The following is a 27666-nucleotide window of genomic DNA, read 5'->3' on the forward strand; positions in this document are numbered from 1 at the left end:
TCTCCCCTTCTCATTAACACAGCTCTCAAGAGGCAGAATTTATATAATAATCCTTTCAACTCCATGAGTTACACAAGTCCTTACAGTCCAAATGCAAGTAGCCCATACAGCAGTGGTTTCAATTCTCCATCCTCAACCCCAGTGCGACCTCCTATAGTCAAACAGCTAATACTTCCTGGAAATTCAGGTAAGGAGAAAATGGAGTAACTACGGAATTTACTGCCCTACCTCAAAAAATAACATAATCATCAATTGTTCAAGTTCTTTTATTTATGAAACTTTTTAGTGGTTAGAAAAAATATCTGTAGCATCAGGTACTATTCTAGGCACCAGGGATGCAGATAAACCAGGTTATGTCCATAAAGTTTTCTTTAGTATGTACTTAAAAGTTTGTACATCTTGTTTGATTTGATTAACAAGCTTTTGATTCTTCTAACCAATAGATGCTTGCTGAATAGCTTGATTGGGTTGTAAAAGCTAAAATAAGAGCTCTTTTTTTTTTTTAAATAGCATTTTCCTTTTATTATTATTTTTTAAAGATTTTATTTGTCAGAGAGAAAGAGCACAAGCAGGGGGAGTGGCAGGCAGAGGGAGAAGCAGGCTCCCCATTGAGTAAGGAGCCCGATGCAGGACTCAATCCCAAGATCCTGGGATCATGACCTGATCATGACCTGAGCCGAAGGCAGACGCTTAACCAACTGAGCTACCCAGGCATCCCTAAAAATAACAGCTCTTATTTTCACTTATTTTGTTAAACAGTTTAAGTTTTATGTAATAAGCTTTGATATTGCAGTTAACTAATAGTATATGGCCATATGTGAATGTGCCAACAGAGCGGAGCCCTAAATGATGGGGTAGGGATAGATTGCTGTAGCTCAGGGAATGTTTGCTGTGGTTCTGTGGCTGAGATGTTACTCTGTAGCTTGCTGTTCTTCAGAATTGACTCACTGGTTAACTCTTACTGCTGCTATTGTTACGGCTTATTATTATAGCTTCCTTAAACATTAGGGTTATTGTTAACCACCTCAAATTTTTGACCTGTGTATTCCCTCGTCTAATGACTTTTTTGACCCTGCTGTTTGCTTCGTATGTAAGTTGTTACTCGCTATTTATTTCACCCATAACAAACTAAAAATATTTGTTTAATATAAAGAATTTTATTTGGGCACTATTTAAATATGACCTTGTAGTACTTTTCCTATCATATGTACTGTGTTCTTCTTGATAATATAAACATTAACTATTTCACTTTTCTTACATTCCTTTCATGTTGGAGCTTTTTTCTTTTCAAGTTTTTATTTAAATTCTAGTTAGTTAACATATGTGGTAAAGTTGATTTCAGGTATAGAAATTTATCAATTACATATAACACTCAGTGAAAGCTGACTTTTACGGTAAAGAATTCTGGGAAACAAGCATTTCAAATAAATCCCTATTAGAAATATTAGTGACAGTGTTGGGATTTTATGCTTCACCAGAAGTTGATGATCTGATGAAAGTATTTCCTTAGAAATAAGTTAGACTCTTGGGTATGTATATCCTTTATTCCTCTGACTTGTCTTCTATCCCCCTTTTTGTTTGGGGTGATTAAATGCTTTTTAAAATCTAGTTATTTTCTTTACTCCATCTTTGTGCTTCACTACTAAACTTCAGAGGACTCTTTGGATCCCCATTACTAGTTTGACAAAGGCATTTTGTAAACATGGCATAATCCAGGAAGAATGAGCCTAGTGTTCTTTTTTTGGTTTGTTCCTAAATCTCTGAGGAATCTTGATTTTCCTCAAATTATAGTTTTCTTGCATAGGAAAAGTAGATGCTTTTATTCAGGGAAAAAGATGATGGTGTTTGTTAATGACAATTTGAGAGGAGAAAACACATCATAAATTCATCTGTTTATGAGAAGTTTCACTGGCTATCTTATAAAAGTTGGAATGCTCTCACATGTTTTGGACACCACCTACTTGCCAGGCGCTGTGGTAAAAGCTTAATTGTTGCATAAGAGGATGGATAATTTATAGTTAAAATGAAAATATTTTGTTTTTATGCCGTACCATATGAAGGAGTCCCTATAGTTCTCTTTATTCTTTTTTTTTTTAAAGATTTTATTTTTTATTTTTTTAAGTAATCTCTTCACACAACATGGGGCTCGAATTTACACTGAGATCAAGAGTCACACACTCCACCACTGAGCCAGCCAGGCACCCCATCCCTCTTTATTTTTAATAAGGTTAATTTTTAATTTCAATATTTGGGAATTTTTTAAACAGAAAAGGCAGAATAATGGTGAAATGAATCAAAGATTTATTATCAGGTTAATTAGAGCAGATGTTTATTCAGTTTTTGTTTCACCAAAGTTCAAATTTTTTTTTAAGGTAATTTGAAAAGTTCATCAGACAGAAATCCTCCACTCAGCCCTCAATCCTCTATAGACAGTGAGTTAAGTGCTTCAGAATTAGATGAAGATTCAATTGGATCCAATTATAAGCTAAATGATGTAACCGATGTGCAGATTCTAGCTCGGATGCAGGAGGAAAGTAAGTATTTTAATTGTTAATGTTGAGATCTACTTGAGGTATAATTTTATTGGGGTTATTAAATAGGTCTTAAGATGTTGTGGAATAGTAATAGAAATGTTGAAATTTCAGAGGCTTATTGAACATATAGACTTGTTCATTAACTTATTTTCAGAGTTCATTTTACATAGAACAGCTTTTTGTGTGAGGAGCAAAGATCTGCTTCAATGACTGGTAACCATACCCTGCATGTTACTTTGCACAGGAACGCTCTAGAGTAGTTATTATTCTATTACTTTGTGTTTTCTTATTCTAGACCAGTGTTTCTCAACCCTTTTCCATTATTAGCCCCCGCAAAGAGCATTTTCAGACATTTTTTTTTCCACCTCCCACCATGACATTTTAATACCACAGATACACCCTGCATCTCTTTATGTACTGTGAGGACCACAAATTATTATGATATCTAAGATTTTTTTTTTTTAAGATTTTATTTATTTGACAGAGAGAGACAGCGAGAGAGGGAACACAAGCAGGGGGAGTGAGAGAGGAAGAACCAGGCTCCCAGCAGAGGAGCCTGATGTGGGGCTCGATCCCAGAATGCCGGGATCATGCCCTGAGCCGAAGGCAGACGCTTAATGACTGAGCCACCCAGGCGCCCCTAAGATTTTTTTCATACCCCAAGACCCAATTATCCCCCCCTTGGGGACATATATCACCACTCTCAGAATATATGATATAGAGTACAAAAAAAAGACCTTTATTAGAAAATTGGAATTATGATATTAAATGAGGTGAAGCATATGATATTGCTTTGCTGCAAAGTGGTCCTTGCAACTTTTTAGGTACAGGTATCTTTGAGAATCCAATAAAAATTATATCCCTTGCCATCCCCAAAATGCATATGTGCACAAAATTTTTCATACTATTTTAAGGGTCTATGGATGCCCTGGCTCTCTTTGTAAGATGGGGGTGAGAGCATTATTATTGCCTATACATTTCTTTTTAACACAAATGACAATTCATTCTTATTTATATTGTTGCACTTTTCACATTTTTGTATAAAATATTTGAAAAATATTTCAGCACACAAAATGTGAGTACATAAAAATGAGGAATGAAGAGAGTAAGTGAAAATAATCAGGCTAAAAAAAATCACAATGTTATTCTCAGGAGATCATTAAAGGATTCTTAACCTGAAGAAACAGGAAAATTTGAACACGTGAAGTTCCTTCACTTAATTATACTGATAATGGTACAAATTTTTAAAAGGCTTTTAGAGAGGATGGGGTTGTTTTATATATTTAGTAAAGTATTATGGTTTGTCTATACATTTTATCATAAGATACCACAAGCTTAACTGTGAAGTAAGCAGTCTCTCTAAAGTGACCCCTTTAATCTTTACAATGAAAAGATTCTTGAACCACACGTTTCAGAGTGTTGACAGTTGGCGAGGGTAATAGAGTATTGCTATAATTTAGTTGAAATACTTTCTGCTTTAGGCCCTTTTATGTAAATGTTTAGTTTTATTAAGCTATAAATTTATTAAACTGCAGAATACAGAATGTTATTCTGCTGATTCATTTCCCATTTTTACACAACTTCTACAGAAAAATAGAAAGATTTGGTGCTTGCTTTATTTATCTTAAGCCGTAGAAACTAATAATATGGTACCCTTTTCTTCTGTAATTATGTATAACTCCTCATTGAGACTGTGGTATTGTCAGCTAGCGAGGGGCTAGTTTTTGTCAGGGATGTGAAAGAATAAAGAATCCTTCCTCACTATAACTTAGAGTTAATTCTCTCATTTCTTCTTTGAACTCTGACTTTTTATATCCCAGGATTTTGTTAGAAATTTAACCAGCTTTTTGCTGTCACTTTCATACTGTGTTTTGGTAACAAGGAAAAGAAATTTTAGCCTTACTTTAATCATTCTTTATAAGCCATCCACATGCACAAATACTTTTTTCTAGTGAATAAAAAAAAAAAGATGCTAAAAATATATCTGATACCTCCTTCAAAATGCCTGTTTTGTTTTTTAAGTGAATGATTTTTGTTTTAAAGTATAGTTTCTTCAGGTTTTTTGTGTTCTTTTTTTTTTTAACAGAAAGGTAGAATTACAGATTTTGGCTGTTGCCTGATTAAGCCCCTTATTTTTAATATGAGAAACACACAATCATAGAGATCATTGCTTCCTTAAGATCCCCCTAGTATTAGAGGGCCTACTTTGGGATCTTTGTTTTTCTTTGTAAAACAGTGCTCTTCACTGGTCTGCTGTCTTTTTGTTGGGTGACTTTAATGTGGTGTTTGCTGTAATGAGACACTAAGTAACTTGTCGGTTACTATTGAAACTTGTAACTTGACTGAAGGACCAGATAGGCCCAAGGAATCTGTAGTTTTTATAGATACCCTGGCGTGATTCTCACCCACTACTTTGGGTACCATATCGATAGCACTGTGTATGAGTACCCATCTTAAAAGTTTGAATACCACTCTATAACAGTAGAGATCTTTTAAACTAGATTGTCCGTAGTTGGCAGGACATGCTCAAAATATTAGCTAAATTCTGTGCTTTTCTTGAATAGTAATCTTTTTCTTCATTGAATATATATCAACATTTGTTTTTGTTCCAGAAGTTTTTATACTGTTTGAAGGCCTTAGGTTCCTTGGGGTTTCTGGAGGTATCAGGATACATAGGGGACTCCTTTGAAAAATTTGTACTTGATGGCTTAGAATTTAAGTTCGTTTTACTGAAGTCTCTTGGAACATGAAGCAGTTGAAATTCATTTATGTCCAAATATTGAATTCCTGAGGGTGGGATAGAAGTGTCCTTCATTGATAACATCAATTTGAATAATTAAGTATCCGGGGAGGTTATTTATCCACTGGTGTATTCTTTTCATTAGTTGCACAGTAATTGTTTTCCCTCAATATTTCTTAAATGGTGATCTCAAGTTTCAATTATTGCGTTTAGGGGTAGAAATATTTTTAAGTTTATGGTTCTACCTTTAATATAGATTTCAGATTCAAGAAGAAAATGTTGGATCGGGCAAAAGTTTATAGAATTTTATTTATTTAAAAATAATCTTTTAAATGTTTAAGCATCATTATATGGGAGAATGTCTAAGATGATTCAAGTGGAAAGGGAGTTTTCCTTTACACTTTATACCCTGTTTGAATTTCTCAATGATACTCTTTTGTTTTTAAGCTTCAAAAATATTTAAATGTTTAAAAAGATACCTAAAGAAATGAAATAATGCATTCATTATTGTCAGGTCTCCGTCAAGAGTATGCAGCCACCACATCTCGGCGCAGTTCTGGTTCATCTTGCAATTCTACAAGACGGGGTACTTTTAGTGATCAGGAACTTGATGCGCAAAGTTTAGATGATGAAGATGACAATATGCATCATGCAGTATACCCTGCTGTTAACAGGTTTTCACCATCACCACGCAATTCACCTCGACCATCACCTAAGCAGTCACCCAGAAATTCACCTCGTTCACGATCTCCTGCTCGGGGAATAGAATATAGTAGAGTGTCCCCACAGCCTATGATTAGCCGCTTACAACAACCTCGCCTTTCACTTCAAGGTCATCCCACAGATTTACAGACAAGCAATGTTAAAAATGAAGGTAATTAGAATGTTTCTGGAAAAACCATTGTCCTTCATATTTCAGTACGAAAGTAACACAATTTTTACCAAGGTTTTGTATTTCAGATAAGTAGATGAAGAATTTAGTCAGTTTACTGTTTTATTACTAGTGAATCAATACACAAATAAAGAAGAAAGTGAATTTTACTTGATTATGTTAGTGTTGCTTTGTCCTACTCATGAAGTAATCTGTATGTAGATTTTGATTTAATTAATTTATGGTTCTTTTTAAAGGTTCTCTTCTACCCAGTTATGGAACCTGTGTTGAGTTATTTTTATAAGACCTGTACTTCCTGTTAACTCTTCTAAAATATGCTGAATGCTTAAATAAAGAATTTGATTTGTAAATGCCAATTAATATTTTAACTCTTTCTTCATCTAAAAGAATGGTTTGATTTTTTTTTTCATTAAATTCTTTTGTTACAGAAAAACTAAGACGCAGTCTTCCAAACCTGTCCCGAACATCTAGTACACAAGTTGACTCAGTGAAAAGCAGCAGAAGTGACTCAAATTTTCAAGTGCCAAATGGAGGAATACCTCGCATGCAACCTCAGGCTTCAGCCAGTAAGTACCTTTTATGTATCAGTTATTTAAAGGAAAATGAAAATTATAGATAGTAATTTTGTGCTGAATAGCTGTATTAAACCATATCAGTTGTAAAATGTAGTGATTATTCGTTCCTCTAAGATAATAGCTATATTAAAATTTAAAATTTGTTCCTATAAGATACCCACTTGTATCAGTACTTGTATCTATATGGAACTTTGGTCTCTCCTTTTAAAATAAGCAAAGTCTACTGGTTAAATATATATATGTCTTTAAAAAAACTTTTATATATATATGTGTGTGTGTGTATATATATATATATATTCCTTAAAAACCTATACCTTATATATCTATATATCTTTATTTCTATATCTCTGTATACATAGATAGAGATATATTCCTTAAAAACCTACACATTGAAAATGACAAGATTTTTGTGTGAAATAGTCCTGGAACAGACAACTTAAAACCCAAGCAGCTTTCTTACTAGAACATTAATAAAAAGCAATAATGATCCTGCAAAAAATACTAGCATAATCAAAAGCATGTTAAATTTTCAATGACTAAAATAAATACTCCAGCAAATATAGAACTTCATTTAAAAGAAAAAAGTTGAAAGTGACTTGATGGAAAGGAAGATCTGAGTCTGTTGAATGAAGGAGACATATGCAACATAAACAAAGATCAGAAAGAATCATGCAGAAAGAACTTCTAAGACAAAGTAGCCAAACTGAGCTAAGAAGTGATATGGGAATAGATGGATACTGTATACTTTAATGTACAAGGTGATTAAAAAAGAGTTGAACACTTTCCAAAGAATGTTGCTTGTTAACTACAATAGATAAGAGCATGTAATCAAACCATGTTTAAACAGACTATCACAGTTATTTCTATATTTAAGAAATGCTCAATATGCACCCCATTGTATCCCATAGCTCACATCAGTCTTGTGGTCTGATTGACTCAGTTCCTTTGTAGCATATTATGTCACCTGTTGAAGTGGTGGCTGTGATGTGTTCCTTCATTTCCTCAAGCTATAAAGAAGTAGCACAAACATGTGACTATTGATTGTTCACTTATATAACTTGTTTATTGAATAATACAACTTTGAAAGCATTCAGTTATTTTTTTAATTCCCTTACACTCTTCCTTGGCTCTGTTGTGTTTAGCTGACTTTGTGTAATTTGTGTTAAGCTGCTGTTACTTGGTGACTCAAAAATAAACAGGCCAGGAAAAAATACATTTGAACCCAAATGACTTTTGTGTTAACATTGATCAATTTTCCTTATTTTCTAGTTGTATATGATATTACTTATATTACAGAAACTCACATTGTGCTGTACCGTACATACATAATCCTGTTTAATCCTCAGAACAGTTCTATGAAGTAGGTACAATTATTAATACATTTTGCAAGTTTGGAGATAGGAGCTTTGAAAGGTTGAATAACTTATCTTTGATCATATAGCTGATAGGTGGCAAGTTAGGATTCACACCCATGTTGATTGTGCTCAAGAATCCAAGTCCACCTAGAGAGTTTTGTCACATTTATGGTTTGGAACTAAGATTTAAGAATAATCCAGCAATATTATTTGTTTTTTCTAAGATGACCCTCAGATTTAAGGCACTGTGGAACATTGTTATGTAGAGATTTGTGTACTTCATTTATTCAGTTGGATGTGTGCAATAACATGTTTTTCAACCAAATTGAATTTTAAACTTAGTATTCCAGGTCTTGCAGGCTATGTAAGTAAGAGTGCCATTATGATACTCATCTGGTGTACTCATAAATGGTACGTAAAATAGGGAATCACAAAACTTTAAAAATAAAAAGAGTTACAATTTGAACTCTTAAGTTCTATCAAAATGGTGAATGATAACTTTTGTGCCTTTAAATCTGCAAATTAAAGTAATTTGACTCTTGAGGACATTGTGTTTCTGGTTTTTTCCTTCCTTGGTATATTTGCCTGAAACAAAAAGCAATGCACAATGTTAATGCAACAGGAAAGAAAATTTTATATCATTAAGAAGATTAAGTAATAAAAATCCTGCATATTATAAGCTACACTTTTATAGCTTATGCTCAGATAATCCAAAACATGATTTGTATTTGGGCTTTTATGCTTAGTTTGAATTGTTAAGTTCTGAATTTCTCAAAACTTTACATGATTATATCTCCAGAGACAGCTTCCCTGCTCTTTGTTAAAACCAGCTGTATCTATATTCTCTCTGCTTTATTCAGTTAATTCTCAGTACCAGCACTTTACTCAGGGTTGTTGTCCCATGCCCTCATATATGTTCTTTATTTGAACTGTTCTAGCACCTCAAAGCTGTATGGAAATTAAAAAAAAAAAAAATTCTTCACAAAAATAGAAGAAAACCTAGGATAAAAATGTTAATAGAAAAATATATTGACCATATCTTAAACTTTGTGATAATTACTTGCCTCTCTACTGGTAGAATTACCATTGTAATTACCTGCTGATTCCCTAGAATTTTTACTGTAGGTGAATTATTCTTTTGTTTTCCCCAGAAATGGATAATTAAGGAAAATATATAGGGAAAAATAATGAGATTCTGATCACTAATTTACTTTTAAGTAGAAAATATGTATGCAGTTTCATAGTGGTATATTTCAATATTTGAACAGTATATAAGCAAAAGGGAAAGCAAGGTACCATCTTTTATTTTTTTTCAATTGCATATACTTGTTTATTTTTATATTTGAAGCTATAGTGAAGCTTATTTACAATTAAAATGCCATAAACACTTATTTTAGTGTAAAATCGCATTAGTCACAAGAATATTTTTGGAAAACAGTAAATCCAGAATTTTATCAAGTTTAAAACTTTATTTTATAAAAATATTTTAAAGCCTTTTGTTTAAAAATAACAATATATTTTGTAATGTATTACCTATTTTTCTTAAAATTTTGCATGTATCTTGATCGATAGTAATGTATGTATTTGTTCTTTTAATTATAAGTGTGTGTATATATATAGTTTTCATAATAGCCTTTTTATTTTGATATAGAATTATTTATAAATATTATAATACCAAGTCTCATACATTTTTAAACATGAATTAATATTTTTTATTTTTTGTATAAATCGGTTAGTTTAATAGATGTTGCATTTTGTTTTCCTTTAAGTTTTTATTTTTCCAGCCCTTAAGTGGTAAAGCTTTGGTTCTTACTTGCTGGTCTGCATGAACCTAACTTGCAAGGTTGCTGTTATTTCCACTTACGGGACCACTTCTTTTGCCTTGTACTATGCCAATGACTGTTTTTATATGCTTATTTGCTATGGCTGCATTATTGTGGATGCTGGCATTCATATATGAAAATTATGAGAGTTCTAATATATTTTCATTTTTATAGCTGTTACCAATTTCCAACTTTTATATTTGAAATGTGAGTAACTTAAAAAGTTTAAGAAAACCAGAGCATTGCAGAGGTCATGGATATATAGCATTTTCTCAGTTTCTCCATTTAAAGGAAGCAATGTTTGTCAGGGACAGAGTTTTTCAAAAGACTAGTGCCTTCCTAAGACTACTAGAGTAGAGGTTCAGTAGGAAATTTAGGTTTCAGAAAGATACAGGAAATACGGGTTCAGAAATAAGAAAAGGGAGAAAAACCCAAGACAATCCGCTGGTTTAAAAAAATTAAATGCTCGGGGCGCTTGGGTGGCATAGTCGTTAAGCGTCTGCCTTCGGCTCAGGGCGTGATCCCGGTGTTATGGGATCGAGCCCCACATCAGGCTTCTCCACTGGGAGCCTGCTTCTTCCTCTCCCACTCGCACTGCTTGTGTTCCCTCTCTCGCTGGCTGTCTCTATCTCTGTCAAATAAATAAATAAAATCTTTAAAAAAAAATGCTCAAACTCTGGTTAGTATTTTTAAATGTTTACTTTCACATGAATTATCTCATTTGAACCTCACAACAACCCATTTCTTATTTTTATAGAGAGGAAGCAGAGATCATATGTATTATACGTGCAATAATAACTAGAAAAGTGCAAAACCAAACGAAATTGCTCCCTCCTCCCAACCCCTCTTTGAGTCCCCTGATTTCCTCCCAAAAATTGTTTAGATTACATCATGCTAGCCTAAGTGCAGATGAGTAGGCGTCTTGGGAAATATTCCTGGATGACTCTATTGGAGCATCAACTATAAATACTTTGTGAATTACCACAAAAGAGTAAAATAATCCAGTGTAATATTTATCCACTTACTTACATTTAGTCAAATGGAAGAATATCTTTGCATAGGCTACAGAGTATTCCCCCAGGGAAAAGGTATATGGTCAATACTCCGGACCTCTCACTGAAGGGGGAGTGTCCAAGGCAGTTGTCAGCTTATGCATAATCAAACTGCCCTGAGGTCCATGGGGAAGAAATTCTCATCCAGATTTCGCTTGGAACCAAACATTAAAAGATTACACTTGAATTTCACATAATTATGAAACATAAACTCAAGTCATAATAAATCTGTGTAGAATTTCTTTTTAAGAATAAGCAGTGCAATGATGGGTCAATTATCTAAATACAAAGAGATTTTATAAATGTTTTTCTGACATTTCTGTAAATTTTGATTGAATACATTTGGGAGGAGTACCCAACATCTATATTTTTTAGAAGTGTCTCAGCTGATTCTGGGGTAAATTCAAGTTTGCAAACCACTAGATTAGACCTCTACTCTGGAGGATCTTGAGTGCTTAGTTCAGATCTCTGGATTTTATCCAGTGATCAGTCACTCATGTGTCCTTAATTATTTGACAGATATTTATTGGGTATATGTTATGTTCTAGGCACTGGGATTATAAATACAAATGAGACAGCATGTGCCCTTCAATAGCAGGGAGTGATTGGCAGGAACTTCTGCGGGAACAGAAGAGAGGCATTAAACTCAGCAGTATGAAGAGGTTTTCAGGAAAGATAGAAGATAATCTTCCCACTAACTCAGGAGGAGCTTAAGAGACCACATGAAGAAAGGAAAGACAGGTTTACCTAACAGTGGGATTAGTAATGAAGTCTTAAAAGTAACACCCTGATTGTAGTGGTTTTGTATGACTAGAGTGTAGGGTGCAGCAGGATGGCTAGTGGGTACAGTAATGAAGGATGAGAGAGATATATTGGGCACAGATTGGGAATTTTTTAATATATTAAGGAATTTGGATTTCATTCTGTAAGTGTGAAGAGCCATGGTACACTTTTAATCAGTGTTACTTCTTAGAAAATCCATTCTGGTAGCAATATGAAGAATGGATTAAAGTTCAGGATAGACTAGAAACCATTTAGAAAGCTATTGTATAATCATGGCAAAAAATGAATATCTGAACAAAGGCAATAGTGCAGGAAGTGATGAGATCTGGATGAATTTTTAAAAATGATGTAGAAGATATGTGACTTGGTAACACTGAGAAGATGGGAGGTGGAGAGGAAGAGAGGATTGAAAGGTGACTCTGAGAATTTGTAATCAATGAAAGTTTTAAAACAATGTCATTGCAGAGTTGGGGGGAACGGGCCATTTTACTTAGCAGTAATTAACATTCTTTTATAGTGGTGTATGCTTACTTAGTATTTGGGAGCTGGAGATTATTTTTAACATCTTGCCATATGACAAAATTATGTTCAGTAATAATGAAATAGAATGAATTATAATAACAATGGCTGGAGAAAATACAGACAATGAGAAATAATTCTTTTATTGAGCATTATTTTATAACAGTAAAAAATAACATTTTACAGTACAAAAAAGATAGGCATTTTTAAGTCACTTTTTAATAAAAAATGTTTTTACATATTGGTCTGTCACAGTAGTGAATATTATAGCTTTAGTTTCTGGAAATTTGTCAATAACTTCTTCAGAATTTATCTTTACATATTGAAGCTCAAGACACAGTATAGCCAGGGGCGCCTGGGTGGCACAGCGGTTGAGCGTCTGCCTTCGGCTCAGGGCGTGATCCCGGCGTTATGGGATCGAGCCCCACATCAGGCTCCTCTGCTGTGAGCCTGCTTCTTCCTCTCCCACTCCCCCTGCTTGTGTTTCCTCTCTCACTGGCTGTCTCTATCTCTGTCAAATAAATAAATAAAATCTTAAAAAAAAAAAAAAAAGACACAGTATAGCCAGATTTATCAATTTCTCTTCAGTCGTATTGACTGAAGAATAGTCTTCAATTTTTAAATCTAAAATCACAAAGCAACTGTTACACGAGTAAGGAAATATTCAACATAATAAGTTTGGCAGAAATTCATAAAATTCTATTTTACAGTAAATTTCAGAAATTGCCATCTTGTCCATATCTTAGTTCCTTTGGGGATCAAATTTAATGATTTTTAAATATCTTCACAGCTGAAAAAATTTAAATAATAATCACATATAATGACAGTCAAAGTAACTCACATTCTGTTTCATTGACTTTATAATCACTGTACCATCATTGTTTATTTCTAAGCTGTGTAAATATAGGAATATATTATTGTACCACAGGGGTTGGAGGCACATAATGTGCTAAGTGAGCTTGATTTCACATCTCTATGAACCTACTCTGGAAAGAAATGTGTAGCTGAATCCACCTGTGTTAGGGGAGACCATATAACTGGGAGTTCTCCTATTTATTTTTCATGTGAAATGCAATGTACATTAAAAGATAAGTATTAAAATATGTTCATTTAAATCTTTCGTATATGCTATTAAAAGGCAACAGTACCTGCCAAACTGTTTTCTTCAGGGAGGAGCATTTTATCACCAACCTTGATTATTAATCTGGAACATGATGATAATTATAAAAATAGACCAAGCTGGTTTTATTTTTGTTCTGAATTCCTTACAGACCATTCACTCACTGCCTACCTGCACTGGAGTTGGGGGGTGGGACAGCACTTCCACTATCCTTTCCATGATGCACATGACTAAAGTAGAAGGATTGGATGTAGGGAAACCCAAAAGGACACTGTTGTAATCCAAAAATAGGGTGATGAAATTCTGAATTAGGTATTTAGGAGACAATAGGAATGTAAAGGAAGAGGTCAACAGAACTGCAGAGATGACTAAATGGATTTAAAGAAAACTTTGAGCCAGAATGATTTGGAAAATGGTGGTATATGTTTAACAAAAATACAGAGGCTTTTGAAATTGGTTTGTGGAGGAAGATACTAACCTAAATAATGGTAGCATGAGAGAATAATATTTTTATTGTACCATCTTTGCTTTTCCTGGAAGGGTTTTGCTAATTTGGAATTCTATAAATATTAAGAGAGAAACCAGGGAAACAATGAGTATTTTTAAACAGCTAACACTGAATTCTATTATTGTAGAAAGATTTGGAGACTTTCCGTTTACTACACTTCACCATTTGAAAAATGATTTTTGCCTTTAGAAGACTGATCAAATTAAGAGTGATAATTCAGATAAAAATTTAGTTTTCTTATTTCTATTTGCAGTCAGATTCTTCAGATTACCATTGTATTGTGTTTATTTGTTATGGATGCTGTCGTTGTGACCCATGAAACTTGAGAGACAAAGTCCATTGGAGTTATAGCTATTAATTTAAGTAGGACCTTTCCAAAACAGATTATAGATGATTTTTGATGTTAAGTCCTCACTAAAAAAATTGTAATGGTTAATAGGTATTGTGGATTGCCAGCATACATACAGTACATTTTGTCCTCATTTACTCTATTCCAATCATAGTGGCCTACTGCCTGTTGTTCAGATATACTAGGCACACTCTTACCTCAGGTCCTTTATCATTTATTTTCTGTCTGTCTGCAGTGCTTTCCCCAGATATCTATATGGCTTTCTTCCTTCAGATCTTTGCGCAAATGTCATCTCAGGGAAATCTTTTCTGATCACCCTATTTATAATTGCAATTTAAATCTCCCATTTTCTGTCTCCCTTTTTACTTAGTTTCCTCCTTAGCAGCTATCACTGTCTGACTGTTTGACTCTTTATTTCCCCTTTCCTTTCAGAATGTTAGTTCCATGAAAGCAGGAATTTTACCCATCTAGTTTTCTACTGAACAAATCCATTGTACCTAAAACAGTACCTGAAATAAAGTAGATAATTAACTGTTGGAAAGAATGAAAAAAAGCAGCAGTGAATGAGTAAATGAATGACACTATGAATGGTTGAAAGCATGTATGAATAAATATACAAATGGAGAATATGCAGTGATGATAGGATCCTGTATTTCTGTGGGATAGATATGAGGTAATTATAAAATTGATTTTAAGTTTGGAGAAGTTTTTAGTAGTCTTCCTGGCAATATTTAAGCTGAATTGGTATATTATTTAGCTAAGTAATGTGTGGATTACTATAAAATTTGAAGTCAAATACACTTATTACTCTTCAAAAATATTTACTATCAGACAGTGAGGAAACAATAGTTTTTTTAAAGCATTGAGTTCAGCAATAGAGCAAAAGAGAAATTCTCCTTAATTCTCTTTGATGATATTATCAAGTATTCCTTTGTCAACCCGATGATTGTTTAAATGCTGGCCAGATTTATGGCTGTGGGATCTCTCTGTCTTTCTTTCTCTCTCTCTCTCTCTCTCTCTCTCTCTCTCTCTCGCATATATCCTAAAAGTCCAACTTCTAAATCAGTAGAGTGACATTTTAGAACTACTTAAATAGGTGGCTGTACTGGCAGCTGTGGGTCTTTTCAGTTCAATGAAACTATAGTGAGCTTTAACTCTGGATAGCTCTGAGCTGCTACATACATGCCAGTTTTGAAAGTTTCGTTGCAGTTGATAGATTAGGAGTTTTGAAGAAAGCTTAGAATTCCTCATTGATCATTTTAAGTAGCAGGTGCTGACTGCTCCAAACCCGTCAATCCCAGCACACACTATGCACCCCCCAACACACACACACCCCCATCCACCCCATTTAACATGTGCACAGGCCAGATATGTTGCTGCCCAAAGTCTAAAGTACAAATTAGTTTTATTCTACAGCAAGATGATGTCGATTAGATTTTTACTCCCTTGAGGACCTGCCTAGTTCTGAGTTTTCTTCTCCTTTTTGAGTATGGGGATTACTGTTTTATGTTAGGGCAGTTCATCTAACAATAACTGCTTTGCCAAAGTCTGCTTTTTTGCATTGAACAAGTCCTACTTTTATTTTATTCTATACTGTGTGCTTGTGTTCATCACTTTTACTTAATTAGCTTTATATTCTTTGCATCCTGTAGCATGTTTGCTGGTGGTTTGTTTTCTCTTTGATATTTTGATTGGTTTACATATTGTAGATTTTCTCATCTGTAAGAAACTGTTTCTGAAAGTATGCACTTTGCACTAAGATTTCCATCCCTTTTTCCTTTCCGACTTAATGCACTAAGCATCACTTTCAGATTCCTCTGCTTCTAGGTTTCTAACATATTTTCACTTTATGGTTTCTGTTCCTTGATAAATTTTCAAGTATGTATTAAAATATTCAAGTTTACAGAAGCTATAGCCTTTATCTTGTCCTTCCAGGCAAATATTACAGTTCCTTATTTTTCAACAGCTTCGCAAAGGCTGAAAAATTTGCCTCGTACTTCCCTCAAAGCCAAACAGTTGCTTCAAACTTCATCTACAAAAAGAGGTAACTACAGCCTCTTACTAAGTTTTAAATTTCAGCAAATGATCTAATAGTTAAATCTCATACCTTTTGGTATACTGAGTCATTGATGTCTGTAGGGCACATTTTAGTCTTTTTTTTTTTTTTTTTATTAAGTAATGTGGATTCATCTCTCTTACTTGGATAAATCCAGAAGAAACTTATTTTCTGCAGAGGTATGTATTGGATTGCTCTTCTGAAAGGAATAAATGATATGTAGCATTTTCTATTAGAGAATTTATCATTTTTCTTACCAACCTTAAACTGAAGGTCATTGTTTTAACAATGTAGATGAACTAATAAGTGCTTTAAAATGAACTAAATGCCAGACATTTTGTATGTAAATTTTTTTCTTCTGACTTTTCTTCTTCTGAGTTTTGGATTTACTTATCTGTAGGATGAAATGGGAATGCTTACATATTAGAAGTTGATGAATATTAAATCACAAGTTGTTGTGGTTAACTGGTAATGTTTGGACTATTTAAGGGAGTGGTAGCTTTTTTAAGAACTGAGAGTTGAAGTATATGAAGGTTGGACACCAAAGCTATCATACTGGTTTGAAGAGGTTGGATGTATGCACAGCTAGAAAGAAGTAGAATTGGGGAACATACCATGGAATTGGGTAGGACAAGCAGTAAAAAGAATGAATAGAAGCCTCAGAGGAAATGGGACATAACAAATATAAGCAATGAGGAAAAATATTTCCCCTATCCAGGACATGTAGATTTCCTGACAGTTTCAGAACTCAGTAAATAACAAAGATATATGAGGAGGATAAAGAATTAAAGGACATTATGTGGAAAGAGGAGGTTTGAGATTTGATTGTCGAAGAAAAAGATTTAGTTAATATGGGTACAAAAGCACTGAAATACATATTTTAGCAAGTTTGTTAATGTGTAAATATTTTAGTAATGATTTGGTGGATTAAATATGATTTAAGGCAATAGTTTTAGACATAGAATCTGAAGGAAAGAGAATAGTATGGAAATGCTGGATGTGTAAATGTTTGTGTTTTGAATACCAGAAGTTGATCGTAGCCCTCCAATACAAATGTCTTCTGGTGCTACTGTCAGAAATAAGAATGGATAGGGGCGCCTGGTTGCTCAGTCGGTTAAGTGTCTGCTGTTGGCTCTGGTCATGTACGTGGGGTCCTGGGATCGAGCCCTGTTTTGGGCTCCCCACTCAGTGGGAAGTCTGCTTCTTCCCTTCCCTCTGCTCCTCCCCCACCTCAAATGCATAAAATCCTAAAAAAAAAAAAAAAAGACTGGATAGTATATGTTCTTTTGATAGAGAAGAAGGTGACTTATTAGGTATTATTATAGAAAAGGATCCTTATAGAAACTGTTTGAGGATCATAGGCTTCTTTTTTGAGACTTGTGGATATTTTTGAGTACTTGGTGAGAGGTAATGAAAACAGGAACAGGAAAAGATTGTGGTGTCTAAAACAGGGCAAGAGATTACTGTATCATAATAAAACATAGGACTTTAAGTTTATATGAATTTTATTTGTTATATGCCTATGTAAGCTGCTTCATAATTTGGGGGAGATCAGGTAGGTTTAAATAATTTTAAATTTTTATTTAAGGATTTTTTTGCTGTTTATTAGGTTAAGAAGATCATAATTTCTGGCTGGTTGGTGTTTTTTGTTTTTGGGTTCTTCTTGGGTTTTTGCCTATGGGAGTTACATATTTTTGTGACTGAGCCACCAAACTCCCCCTCCATGATAAGATGACAGGAAAACCCAATCTTATAATTCTTACCTCTAGTTGTCTAGTTGACGTAGTAAAGGGAAAGAATTCTGTATGTTTGTGTGTTGCGTTTTGTTGTTGTTTTGTTTCTTTTTGTTTAATCTCTTATTTAAATTAATCCAGACATATTTTTTGATCAGTGTTGTGGTTTGGAGATGATCATTTTACACCACTAGAAGTTCTGAACCCCCCCCCAAAAAAAACCTGAAGCAATTGAAAAATGGACACAGATACACAATAGGATTTTAAATAATTAGGTTAGGGGTGCCTGACTGGCTCTGTCAGTAGAGCACGTGATTCTCAGTCTTGGGGTCTTGAGTCCTAGCCCCATGTTTGGCATTGAGCCTACTTTTAAAAAATAAAAATAAAATATTAGGTTAATTACTGGTAAAGATGAATCAGAGAGTATGTCTTGGATCCAAGGCCAAATGGATTTTCTAATTTCTCCTCATATCTAGACTTTGAAAAAGAGAGGTCTGCACTGGACTGTGGGATTCTCTATTCTTGTTAGGGATGTGAGGCAGTTGAGATTCAACACTATGTGTTCATAGGTACCTTTGGCACTTTAAACCTGGACTAGAGAAACATGGGACTGGGTAGTAAATTGTGTCATAAACCAATTGTCCCATCCTGGGGATGAACCTGTAACATCTTCTAGAAAGTTGGCGTACTTATTTTAAGGACTCAAAGGATCATGGGAAGAGGGAGAAGGTCATTCCCTTAACAACTTGAAATATAGTCACTATGATTTTATTCTTTTAGAGTGTGTGCATGCGTAAGTGGGAGGGGGTAAGGGAGAGAGAAAAAAAAAGTTTTTTTTTAATATTTTATTTATTTATTTGACAGAGACAGCCAGCGAGAGAGGGAACACAATCAAGGGGAGTGGGAGAGGAAGAAGCAGGCTCCCAGCAGAGGAGCCTGATGTGGGGCTCGATCCCATAACGCCGGGATCACGCCCTGAGCCGAAGGCAGACGCTTAACCGCTGTGCCACCCAGGCGCCCCGAGAGAGAAAATCTTAATGCAGGCTCCATGCTCAGCACGAAGCCCTAAGTAGGGCTTGATCTCATGACCCTGAGATTGTGACCTGAGCCAAAATTAAGAGTCAGGTGCTTAACCACTTGGGCACCCCAGTCACTTTGATTTTAATTACATTTAGTAGTAGCTGGAGTTTGAAGATGGGAAGGGAAGTAAGAACTGTGTTGCCTGGCACAAAGGGACACACCATAAACATCTGTTGAATGAACACAGTCATGCCACTAACTCAAGCAAGGCTGGACACATTCCTCTTTGCATTTTCTTCTTGCAAGGTTTTTTTTTGTTTCTTCAGCCCATCCCTCTCTTTGAAGGAAAAAAAAATGCATTGTGTATTGTTAAGGCTTCGTAGGCGTGACTGCTTAAACTGCTCTGACAAAGAGATATTCATTCCTATTTAGTTGGGAGCTCAGTGAAGTGGAGGTAAACAAAGTAGAGACCTCACCAAGTCAAAGGGAAAAAATAACTACTTAGAAAAAATAAATGCATAGGTCAGGACAAATTGAAATATAGAAACATACTTTGGAAGGAAAGAGGCAGCAACTTAGGATGAGTTAGCGATGGTAGTTGTCCAATACTGCTTTAATTCACTGAATTTTGGATATTCATATAAGGTGAGATAAACAACATTTATAAGAGGCCATATTGGTAGGAGTTTAAAATGCTGTTTGATATCAGACTATCTGAAAATGGCGAACCTAGGTATTTTGCCATTACCTTGGATCCAAAATTTAAAATTTCTTATATTTGCTTTTCATTAACAACTGTTTATTGAATCTTTATCATAAACAAGATACACTCATTACATCCTTCCCCCTTCCCTCCTCTATGTCTAGTCCCTCTTTACTTTTTCTTCTATTATAGTTGTGGTCAAAGCCAGTCTCTGCTGTATGGGGTTTTTAGATACAGTTAAAATGATAGGAGTTGCTCCCGTTCCCATGATTTTATTATATAAAATTGAGAGAATGGGAAGGAGAGGGCACAGGGCTCTCTCCAAACATACAAATTCCTGTTAACCATTTCGTGCTATTTTTGGAATGATAATTGAGTAGATTCTACTTACATTTAGAGTTAAGTCCTTTGTGATTTTCCAAGATCTATTTTTCTTCTTTAGTTACATCTTGGCTACATCTATCAATTTCTTTTGCAGAAAAAGTCCTAGATCAAAATTTTCTCCTCTCTGAAATTTGTGCCTTTACTTTTCTGATTAAAAACTGACTGCGTTTTAGAAAATTGCAGTTAGAGCTAAAATGCCTTCCAAGATCACCCAATTTCAATTAACCTCATTTTATTCTTTTTCTTTCCTAGCCCCCAAGTTTATAGATAAGGCAAAAATGCTGCTACCATTAGAGGAAACACTTTTTATAATAGTAAATCTGTAGCTTAGTGCACTTCTTTACTTTCTAGTTTTCCCCTCAAGTTATACATTAACCTTGTTAAAATATTCCTCTCCATATTCTGAGATTGTAGAACTTTCTGACTTGTCCTTTCATATTAACTCTAGTGCATTTTTCTAAGAATTTAGGATTAACAAATTTAAAAGGAGTTCTAATTTATAAATGTTTAGTTAAACTTTGTTATTTTAAAATACAACACAAATTCAGAAAACCATATAATGCATAGAGAGCTTAACGAATTCTTTATAAGGCAGCCCCTTAGTGATCACCATTCATATCAGAAGACTATAACTTGCTACTTCAGAAACTACCTCTCTGCTTCCAAACACAATCCTGTCTTGACCCACTCCCCCAGAGTAGCCATTCTTCTGAATTTTTATAGCAATCACTTCCTTACTTCTTTGTATAATTTTTACCATCCTAGAAATGAAACTGTAGTTCTGCCTCTTTAACATATGTCTTTTTACGTTTCTCTTGATTTATAGTTTTCTTCCAGCTCTGTACTCCCCCTTGTTAAGTTTGTTTGAAGAAACCACCAGATCATTTGCCGTATACATGAGGATGTAGATCCACAGGGTGGATCTTGCTGATATCTTTTCCATGGTGTCATTTAGTAGATTTCTCTGTATTTTCCATAAATTGGTAATTGGATCTAGGTGCTTAACTGGATTCGGTTTTGCTGTTTGGGGCGAGACTGCTTCATGCAAGATTTCCTCTTTCTTGTGTGTGATATTATCAGTCATTGATGCTTAATGCCTATATCCTTACTTTATTGGGTATTGCAGAATCGGTTTATTTCAATTCTAATACTCCTTTTTTTTTTTTGGTCAAAATAAAGAGAAACTTTCCCTTATTCTTTGCTCATGCAGCAGTATACTTTCATTAGGAAATTCTGAATAAATGCTTATTCTTTCTCACTATTTACCAGTTACAAAATAAATTGACGGTCTACCATCCTCCAAAGGTGACCCATATTTTTCTTAAATATATATCATTATGAACTTAACAGATTCAAACATTTTTTATGTGTTTTGATTCATTCTGGATATTTTCCCAGCTTTGGTGGAAGCTTCAAGTTGGCCCTCAAGTCTTTTTGACACAACTGTAGTAGTCTAATAAATTCTTGCTAACTGGTATGACAGGATAGGCACATCTTCTACATTTCCTGCCTCAGACCTGGATTTAGTCATTTCTCCAAAAGTCCTGATTTCCTTTGATGGGAAATGGTATTTCAAAACCAAAATCTGAGTTTTTAGACATATTAATTGCTACTGGGTTGGTCATTGTTCCTAGGGTTTTTTTTAGTTACTAGAGCTAGTAAATATATGTATAGATTGGTGTCTGTGTATTTTTTAAGATTGAATGCCTTAATGAATTCATGCTGATACTTTCTATTCAAATTCAGGGCTTAAGGGTAATTACTTAATCTCTTAATTTATATCTCCTTTGTCTTGCTCTGAGAATTCTGTCTCTCACTAACTGAAAGAATTGAAATATTTAACAATTTGTTTTATCCCATATTACACACAAAATCTGGGGAAAACATAGCATACCATACAATATGATTACTGAAAATAGTCTATAAAACCTTTTGCATATGCTCCTTTTTTTGTTTAGCAGTTACACTGCATATGCATTATCAGATTGAAGTTATTTGTACTCTTTTATTTAGTCTTAGTTCTACATTTAAATATATATTTAATGCTTACCATCAGTCTGTACATTATTATCTCACCAATCATTTTTCTTGTTTGAAGCTCATTCTCTAGTAGATTCCTTAAAAAGGAGTGATAGGAGCAATATCCATTCCCTCCATTTTTGTGTCTTGATGGCAGTTTGTCCACCCTTTTTATATTTGAAATTCATTAGCTAAATATGCAATCTTTGGCTAATATTTTCTTTCCTTGAGTGTCTTAAATATATTACTCCATTTTTGTCAGAAATAAAAAGTTAATTTCTCTTACATTCATTTGGTTTTTTATCTGGATGTCCAAAGGATGTTTTGTTTTCCTTTGAAGTTTAATCATTTATTTTTTTAAAAGATTTATTTATTTTAGAGAGCGAGCAAGTGAAGGAAAGGCAAAGGGAGAGAGAATCCTGAAGCAGACTTCCCACTAAGTGTGGAGCCTGACATGGGGTACGATCCCAAGAACCCAAGGTCATGGCCAGAGCCAAAATCAAGAGTCAGCCACTTAACCAGCTGAGCTACTGAGGCACCCCTAAAGTTCAATAATTTATGAGAATATATCTTAATGTTGGTCATTTTGAGTTGATTTCCCCAGATAGGTGGTGTGTTCTTTCAGTATGGAATTGCACATATTTTAAAATTTCAGACAAATTCTTTTGAATTACAGTTTTTAGTATTCTCTTGCTTTGGCTTTTGTTTTTGTGGGGACTCCTGTTGTACATATGTTGGATGTTCTTTGCTTGTCTTCTGTATCTGTTTCCTTCCCTTGAATCCTTTTCCATCTTTCTTCATTTCTTCTTGTTCTATAAAAGTTTCTTTTCATTACCTATTTCTCTTAAAGCATTATCTATCGTGTGGTGACTCTTGAGTTCTTTCTATGTTGGACTTCATTTTAGTATGATTTATGTCCAGTTCTTTTCTGTGTTCCATCACCTCATTTTTGAATGTTTCCCATTCTGATTTATGATGTTCTTTTGTATCATTTATCATTTTCTTAAATATTCTTAGAATTTAAAATATTAGGTTATAATTTTCATCTTTTGTGTATGTGTGCATGATGGACACAATTTCTGGCAAGGTTGTACCATTAGTAGAAATGTTACTCCGCTCCTTTCTTTTTTTAATAGTAACTTCACATGAGATTTGGTCTCAGTCCTTTTCTGTTGCCCATTTTTCTTTGGAATTAGTTTTTCTAAACATTTAGAAAGAAGCGTCAGTTAAGATTTTCTGATTTTATGTCTGTAGAGATCCCTCTTCTCTTGTTTTGGGAAACTGTTAAAAAAATATGGCTGCTTATTTTCTGATTTTTTACCTTTGTTCCTCTTGTCTATGTATGAAATTCAACCTTTTGGGGCACCTGGATGGCTCAGTCAGTTAAGCAGCTGCCTTCTGCTTAAGTCATGATCTCAGAGTCCTGGGATCGAGCCCCAAGTCAGGCTCTCTGCTTGCAGGGGAGCCCGCTTCTCCCTCTCCCTCTACTGCTTGTGCTCTCTCACTTGCTCACGGTCTCTCTCAAATGAATAAATAAAATCTTTAAAATAAATAAATAAAATTCATCCTTTTAAAGTGTACAAGTCAGTGTTTCTTAGTATATTTACAGAGCTGCTCAATTATTTTGACTTTACAGATTTTCATCACCCCTATAAGAAATATCATACCCATTTTCCACTCCTTCCAGCCCCTGGCAACCACTAATCTTTCTGTCTCTGGTTTTACCTATGCCTCTGCCATTTCATGTAAATGGAATCCTATAATATGTGATCTTTGTGACTGGTTTAGCATAAGGTTTCTGAAGTTTATCATATTACAGCATATCTTAGTACTTTGTTCCATTTTATTGTGATACATATTCAGTGTATGGATATACTACATTTCATTTATCCATTTCTCAGTTGTGAACATTTGAGTTGTTTCCACTTTTTGCCCGTTTTGAAAATGCTAATGCTGCAAGTATTTGCCAGTAGCTTATTTATTCATATCTCTCAATCTTTTTGTATGTAGGGAAGAAAAACAATAGTGAAACCCATTCCCAGGGGTATCTTCTGCCTCTTATGTTTAATAAATCTCATGATAAGTGTGTGCCTACAAAAATAATGGTGAGTCATGTATAGTAATGGAAGAAGAAATCAAAGCCTTCTATGCCTTGTTAATTTTGTGTGTGTGATTACTTGTAAGCCTTTACCAATTTAATAGGCCTTGGTATCATGTCTTATGAAACCTGCCCAGGTTAGTAGCCCCACAAATGTACATTCTGAGTCTAGTTGAAAATAAAAATGGTGAAAATAACATTTTAACTTCTACTCCCAGAGGTGTTTCTTTTTTAGATCCCAGTAAAGAATACCAATCTGGGAATCAGGAGATGTGGGTTCAACTTCTGATTTTCTTGTTTATTTGCTCAGTTGATCTTTGTGGTTGTGGCAGTTTTTCTTCTCTACACAGTGAAAAGTTGGGTACAGATAGTCACTAGCAACTCTTGTAGCAAGGATTCTTTGACTCCATAATGAGAGAATCATATTTACGTCATCTCTGTAGTCTTTAATAACCAGAACTTATTTTTAAGTCTTTATTATGTCAGTAACCTCTTACTATCCTTGATGGTGCATAGACCACTGAGTAACTGGGATAATGTAACTTACTATAGTAAGGGAGAGTTAACAAGTGTTTTTGTTCTTAATCTTTGTTAAATAATTGGATGGCATATCTATTTTAATAAATGTTTTTCCCCCCATTAGTCATAGTGGACAGTATTTGACAATGTGTATATTTTTATTGTAAACTATATATTTGATATTTACATATTTTTAGCAGTTATACAATTAGTGGAATTTATAGTTTGGACACATAACTGTGAAGACAACTATTTGGAGTATCTTTGTTTTTTCATGTTGCCATTTACATTTGAGATATATTGTTTATAAAACATTCTCTGAATATTTATCAAGCTAAAAACAGTATACAGTTTACTCAGTTTCTCCCATTCTAAAGTGCCTGTTGTATTTTCTAAACCTCAACTAGAAAGCTTACCATTTTTATTAAATGCTTATTAAAAGACAAAAAATGAATGTTTTAAAAATAGGGATCCTCATATTACCCATCACTTCATTTCAGAGGTGACTTAACTTAAATACCAAGGTTAGCATTCTTAGTCATATGTCAGTTTTATAAATAGAGTTCTAATTCTTTCTCAGAGTAGATAACAGCTTCCTTTTATGCCTTGATTCAAGTGCAATTCTCAGTATCCAAAATGAGTACAGAGAAATTATAACGTACCGTCATAATTAACTTGGACAGTAAAGCTTAATTAGTCCCTGTATTTTAATTTATAAGGATGGCCTAGGAGACAACTGTCTTGAGGGGCATTGTTGAATATCCTCCCAGAGAACTCATCTGCAACAGGCTGAAAGGCTCCAGTATTCCTTACATAAGGAAGGCACAGACGTAGTATGCCTTACAGTTTGTGTAATGTTATACATTTGCCAACTATTTATACAAATATTACTCATTTGATTTTCACAACTGCCCTGTGATATTTGCTGAAATTTGCTTGCTGAGTTTTGTTTTATTAGATTTACATCTAAATATTTCTTTTCTCTTTTTGGGGAGCAATGCAAGTAGTGTTGCATTTTTTATTTTGATTTCTGTACATTCATTACTGCCATAAAGAAATATAGTCAATTGTCATATGTTAATCTTCTATCCTGTGACTTTACTGAACTCAGTATTTCTAAGAAGTTACTATTTTTTGTGTGTGTGGATTCCTTGGGATTTTTGATTAACAATCATGAAGACAGTTTCTTTCTCATCTATATGCCTTTTATTTTCTTGCTTACTGCACTAGCTAGAACTTGCAGCACTATGAATAAGAGTGGTAAGAGCATGTATCTTGGCTTTTGTTCCTATCTTAGAGGGGAAGCAGTCTTTCACCATTAAGTATATTATATGTATATTTTTTATAAATGTTCTTTAACAAGTTCAGGTTTCCCCATTCCTATTTTTCCCAGAATTTTTATCATGAGTATGTGTTGAATTTTGTTAGATGCTTTTTTGCGTCAGTAGTTGTGATCATGTGACTTTGCTTTAGCCTGTTATTGTGGTGGATGACATTGATTGATTTTCAAATTTTGAACCAACTTTGCATCCTGGAATAAACCTCACTTGACCATGGTATATGAGAGATACATATATCACTGAGTTCTATTTGCTAGTAATTTGTTAAGGAGTTTTACATCAGCATTCATGAGAGATATGGTGTGTGGTTTTCTTTTGATACTATGTTTCTGGTTTTGTTTTTTCTGGCTTTATGTGTCTTTCTCTGACATCACTCAGGCATTTGGTGGATGAGGCTTGGGGGCATTTCATTACTGCTAGGTGGAAATAGAAGCCCAGGTTTTCGTTTTCTTTTTCTTTTTTTTTTTTTTAACGATTTTTTATTATGTTAGTCACCAGACAGTACATCCCTGGTTTCTGATGTAAAGTTCGATGATTCATTAGTTGTGTATAACACCCAGTGCACCATGCAATACGTGCCCTCCTTACTACCCATCACCGGTCTATCCCATTTCCCCACCTCCCTCCCCTCTGAGGCCCTCAGTTTGTTTCTCATAGTCCATAGTCTCTCATGTTTCATTCCCCCTTCTGATTACCTCCCCTTTCTTTATCCCTTTCTTCCCCTACCGATCATCCTAGTTCTTATGTTCTATAGATGAGAGAAATCATATGATAATTGTCTTTCTCTGCTTGACTTATTTCACTTAGCATTATCTCCTCCAGTGCCGTCCATGTTGCAGCAAATGTTGAGAATTCGTTCTTTCTGATAGCTGAGTAATATTCCATTGTATATATGGACCACAACTTCTTAATCCAGTCATCTGTTGAAGGGCATCTCGGCTCCTTCCACGATTTAGCTATTGTGGACAATGCTGCTATGAACATTGGGGTGCATATGGCCCTTCTCTTCACTACGTCTGTATCTTTGGGGTAAACACCCAGTAGTGCAATGGCTGGAAGCCCAGGTTTTCTACTCCAGTCTTTGTTGGCACCCAAGGGAGGGGGCCAGGTGGGTGGACGTAGGAGTTCTGGCTCCCCACTTGGTCTCCACTCCTGCTGTGATGGAGGTGATCTTATTACCACTGAGCAGTCATCAAAGGCCTGACTCTTTACTGGACCTCCTCTGACACCAACCCATGAGCAGAGGAAAGAACATCTGATTACTGTCTTCTCTGACACCTTCCTGGAGAAGATATTGGGGCGCCTTGTTAAACTTCACAAGAACAGAAGTCCAGATACCCCACAAGCCCTTGCTGGTGTGGGTGAGAGTAGGGTTACAATTTTTCTGTGGTGTTTGGCTGGAATAGAATAGTTATCATCTAAAAGTTTTTTTTCCTAGTTCTTTGGCTAGAGAAAGCAGGCTTTTTTTTCTCTGTCACACCTTATGGCTTTTCCAGGTTGCCAGCTTCTTCAGCTCCAATTTGAGATATATGTAGCAAGAAGAA

General features: G+C 34.6%; 1 protein-coding gene across 2 annotated transcripts in view; it reads left to right on the plus strand.

Annotated features, from left to right (window-relative positions):
- SLAIN2 (SLAIN motif family member 2) overlaps positions 1 to 27666 on the plus strand; it is a 78084-nt gene that overhangs the window by 36533 nt on the left and 13885 nt on the right. The window contains exons 3-7 of one of the 2 annotated variants that reach the window (XM_026508850.4): positions 23 to 187; positions 2373 to 2534; positions 5789 to 6148; positions 6595 to 6732; positions 16217 to 16294. In XM_026508850.4, the coding sequence (XP_026364635.1) occupies positions 23 to 187; positions 2373 to 2534; positions 5789 to 6148; positions 6595 to 6732; positions 16217 to 16294 (903 nt within the window). The remainder of the gene's footprint in view (positions 1 to 22; positions 188 to 2372; positions 2535 to 5788; positions 6149 to 6594; positions 6733 to 16216; positions 16295 to 27666) is intronic. The other variant, XM_026508851.4, reaches the window with a different exon arrangement.

The sequence above is a fragment of the Ursus arctos genome, unplaced genomic scaffold (genome assembly GCF_023065955.2).
Source record: "Ursus arctos isolate Adak ecotype North America unplaced genomic scaffold, UrsArc2.0 scaffold_9, whole genome shotgun sequence".
Lineage (NCBI taxonomy): Eukaryota > Metazoa > Chordata > Mammalia > Carnivora > Ursidae > Ursus > Ursus arctos.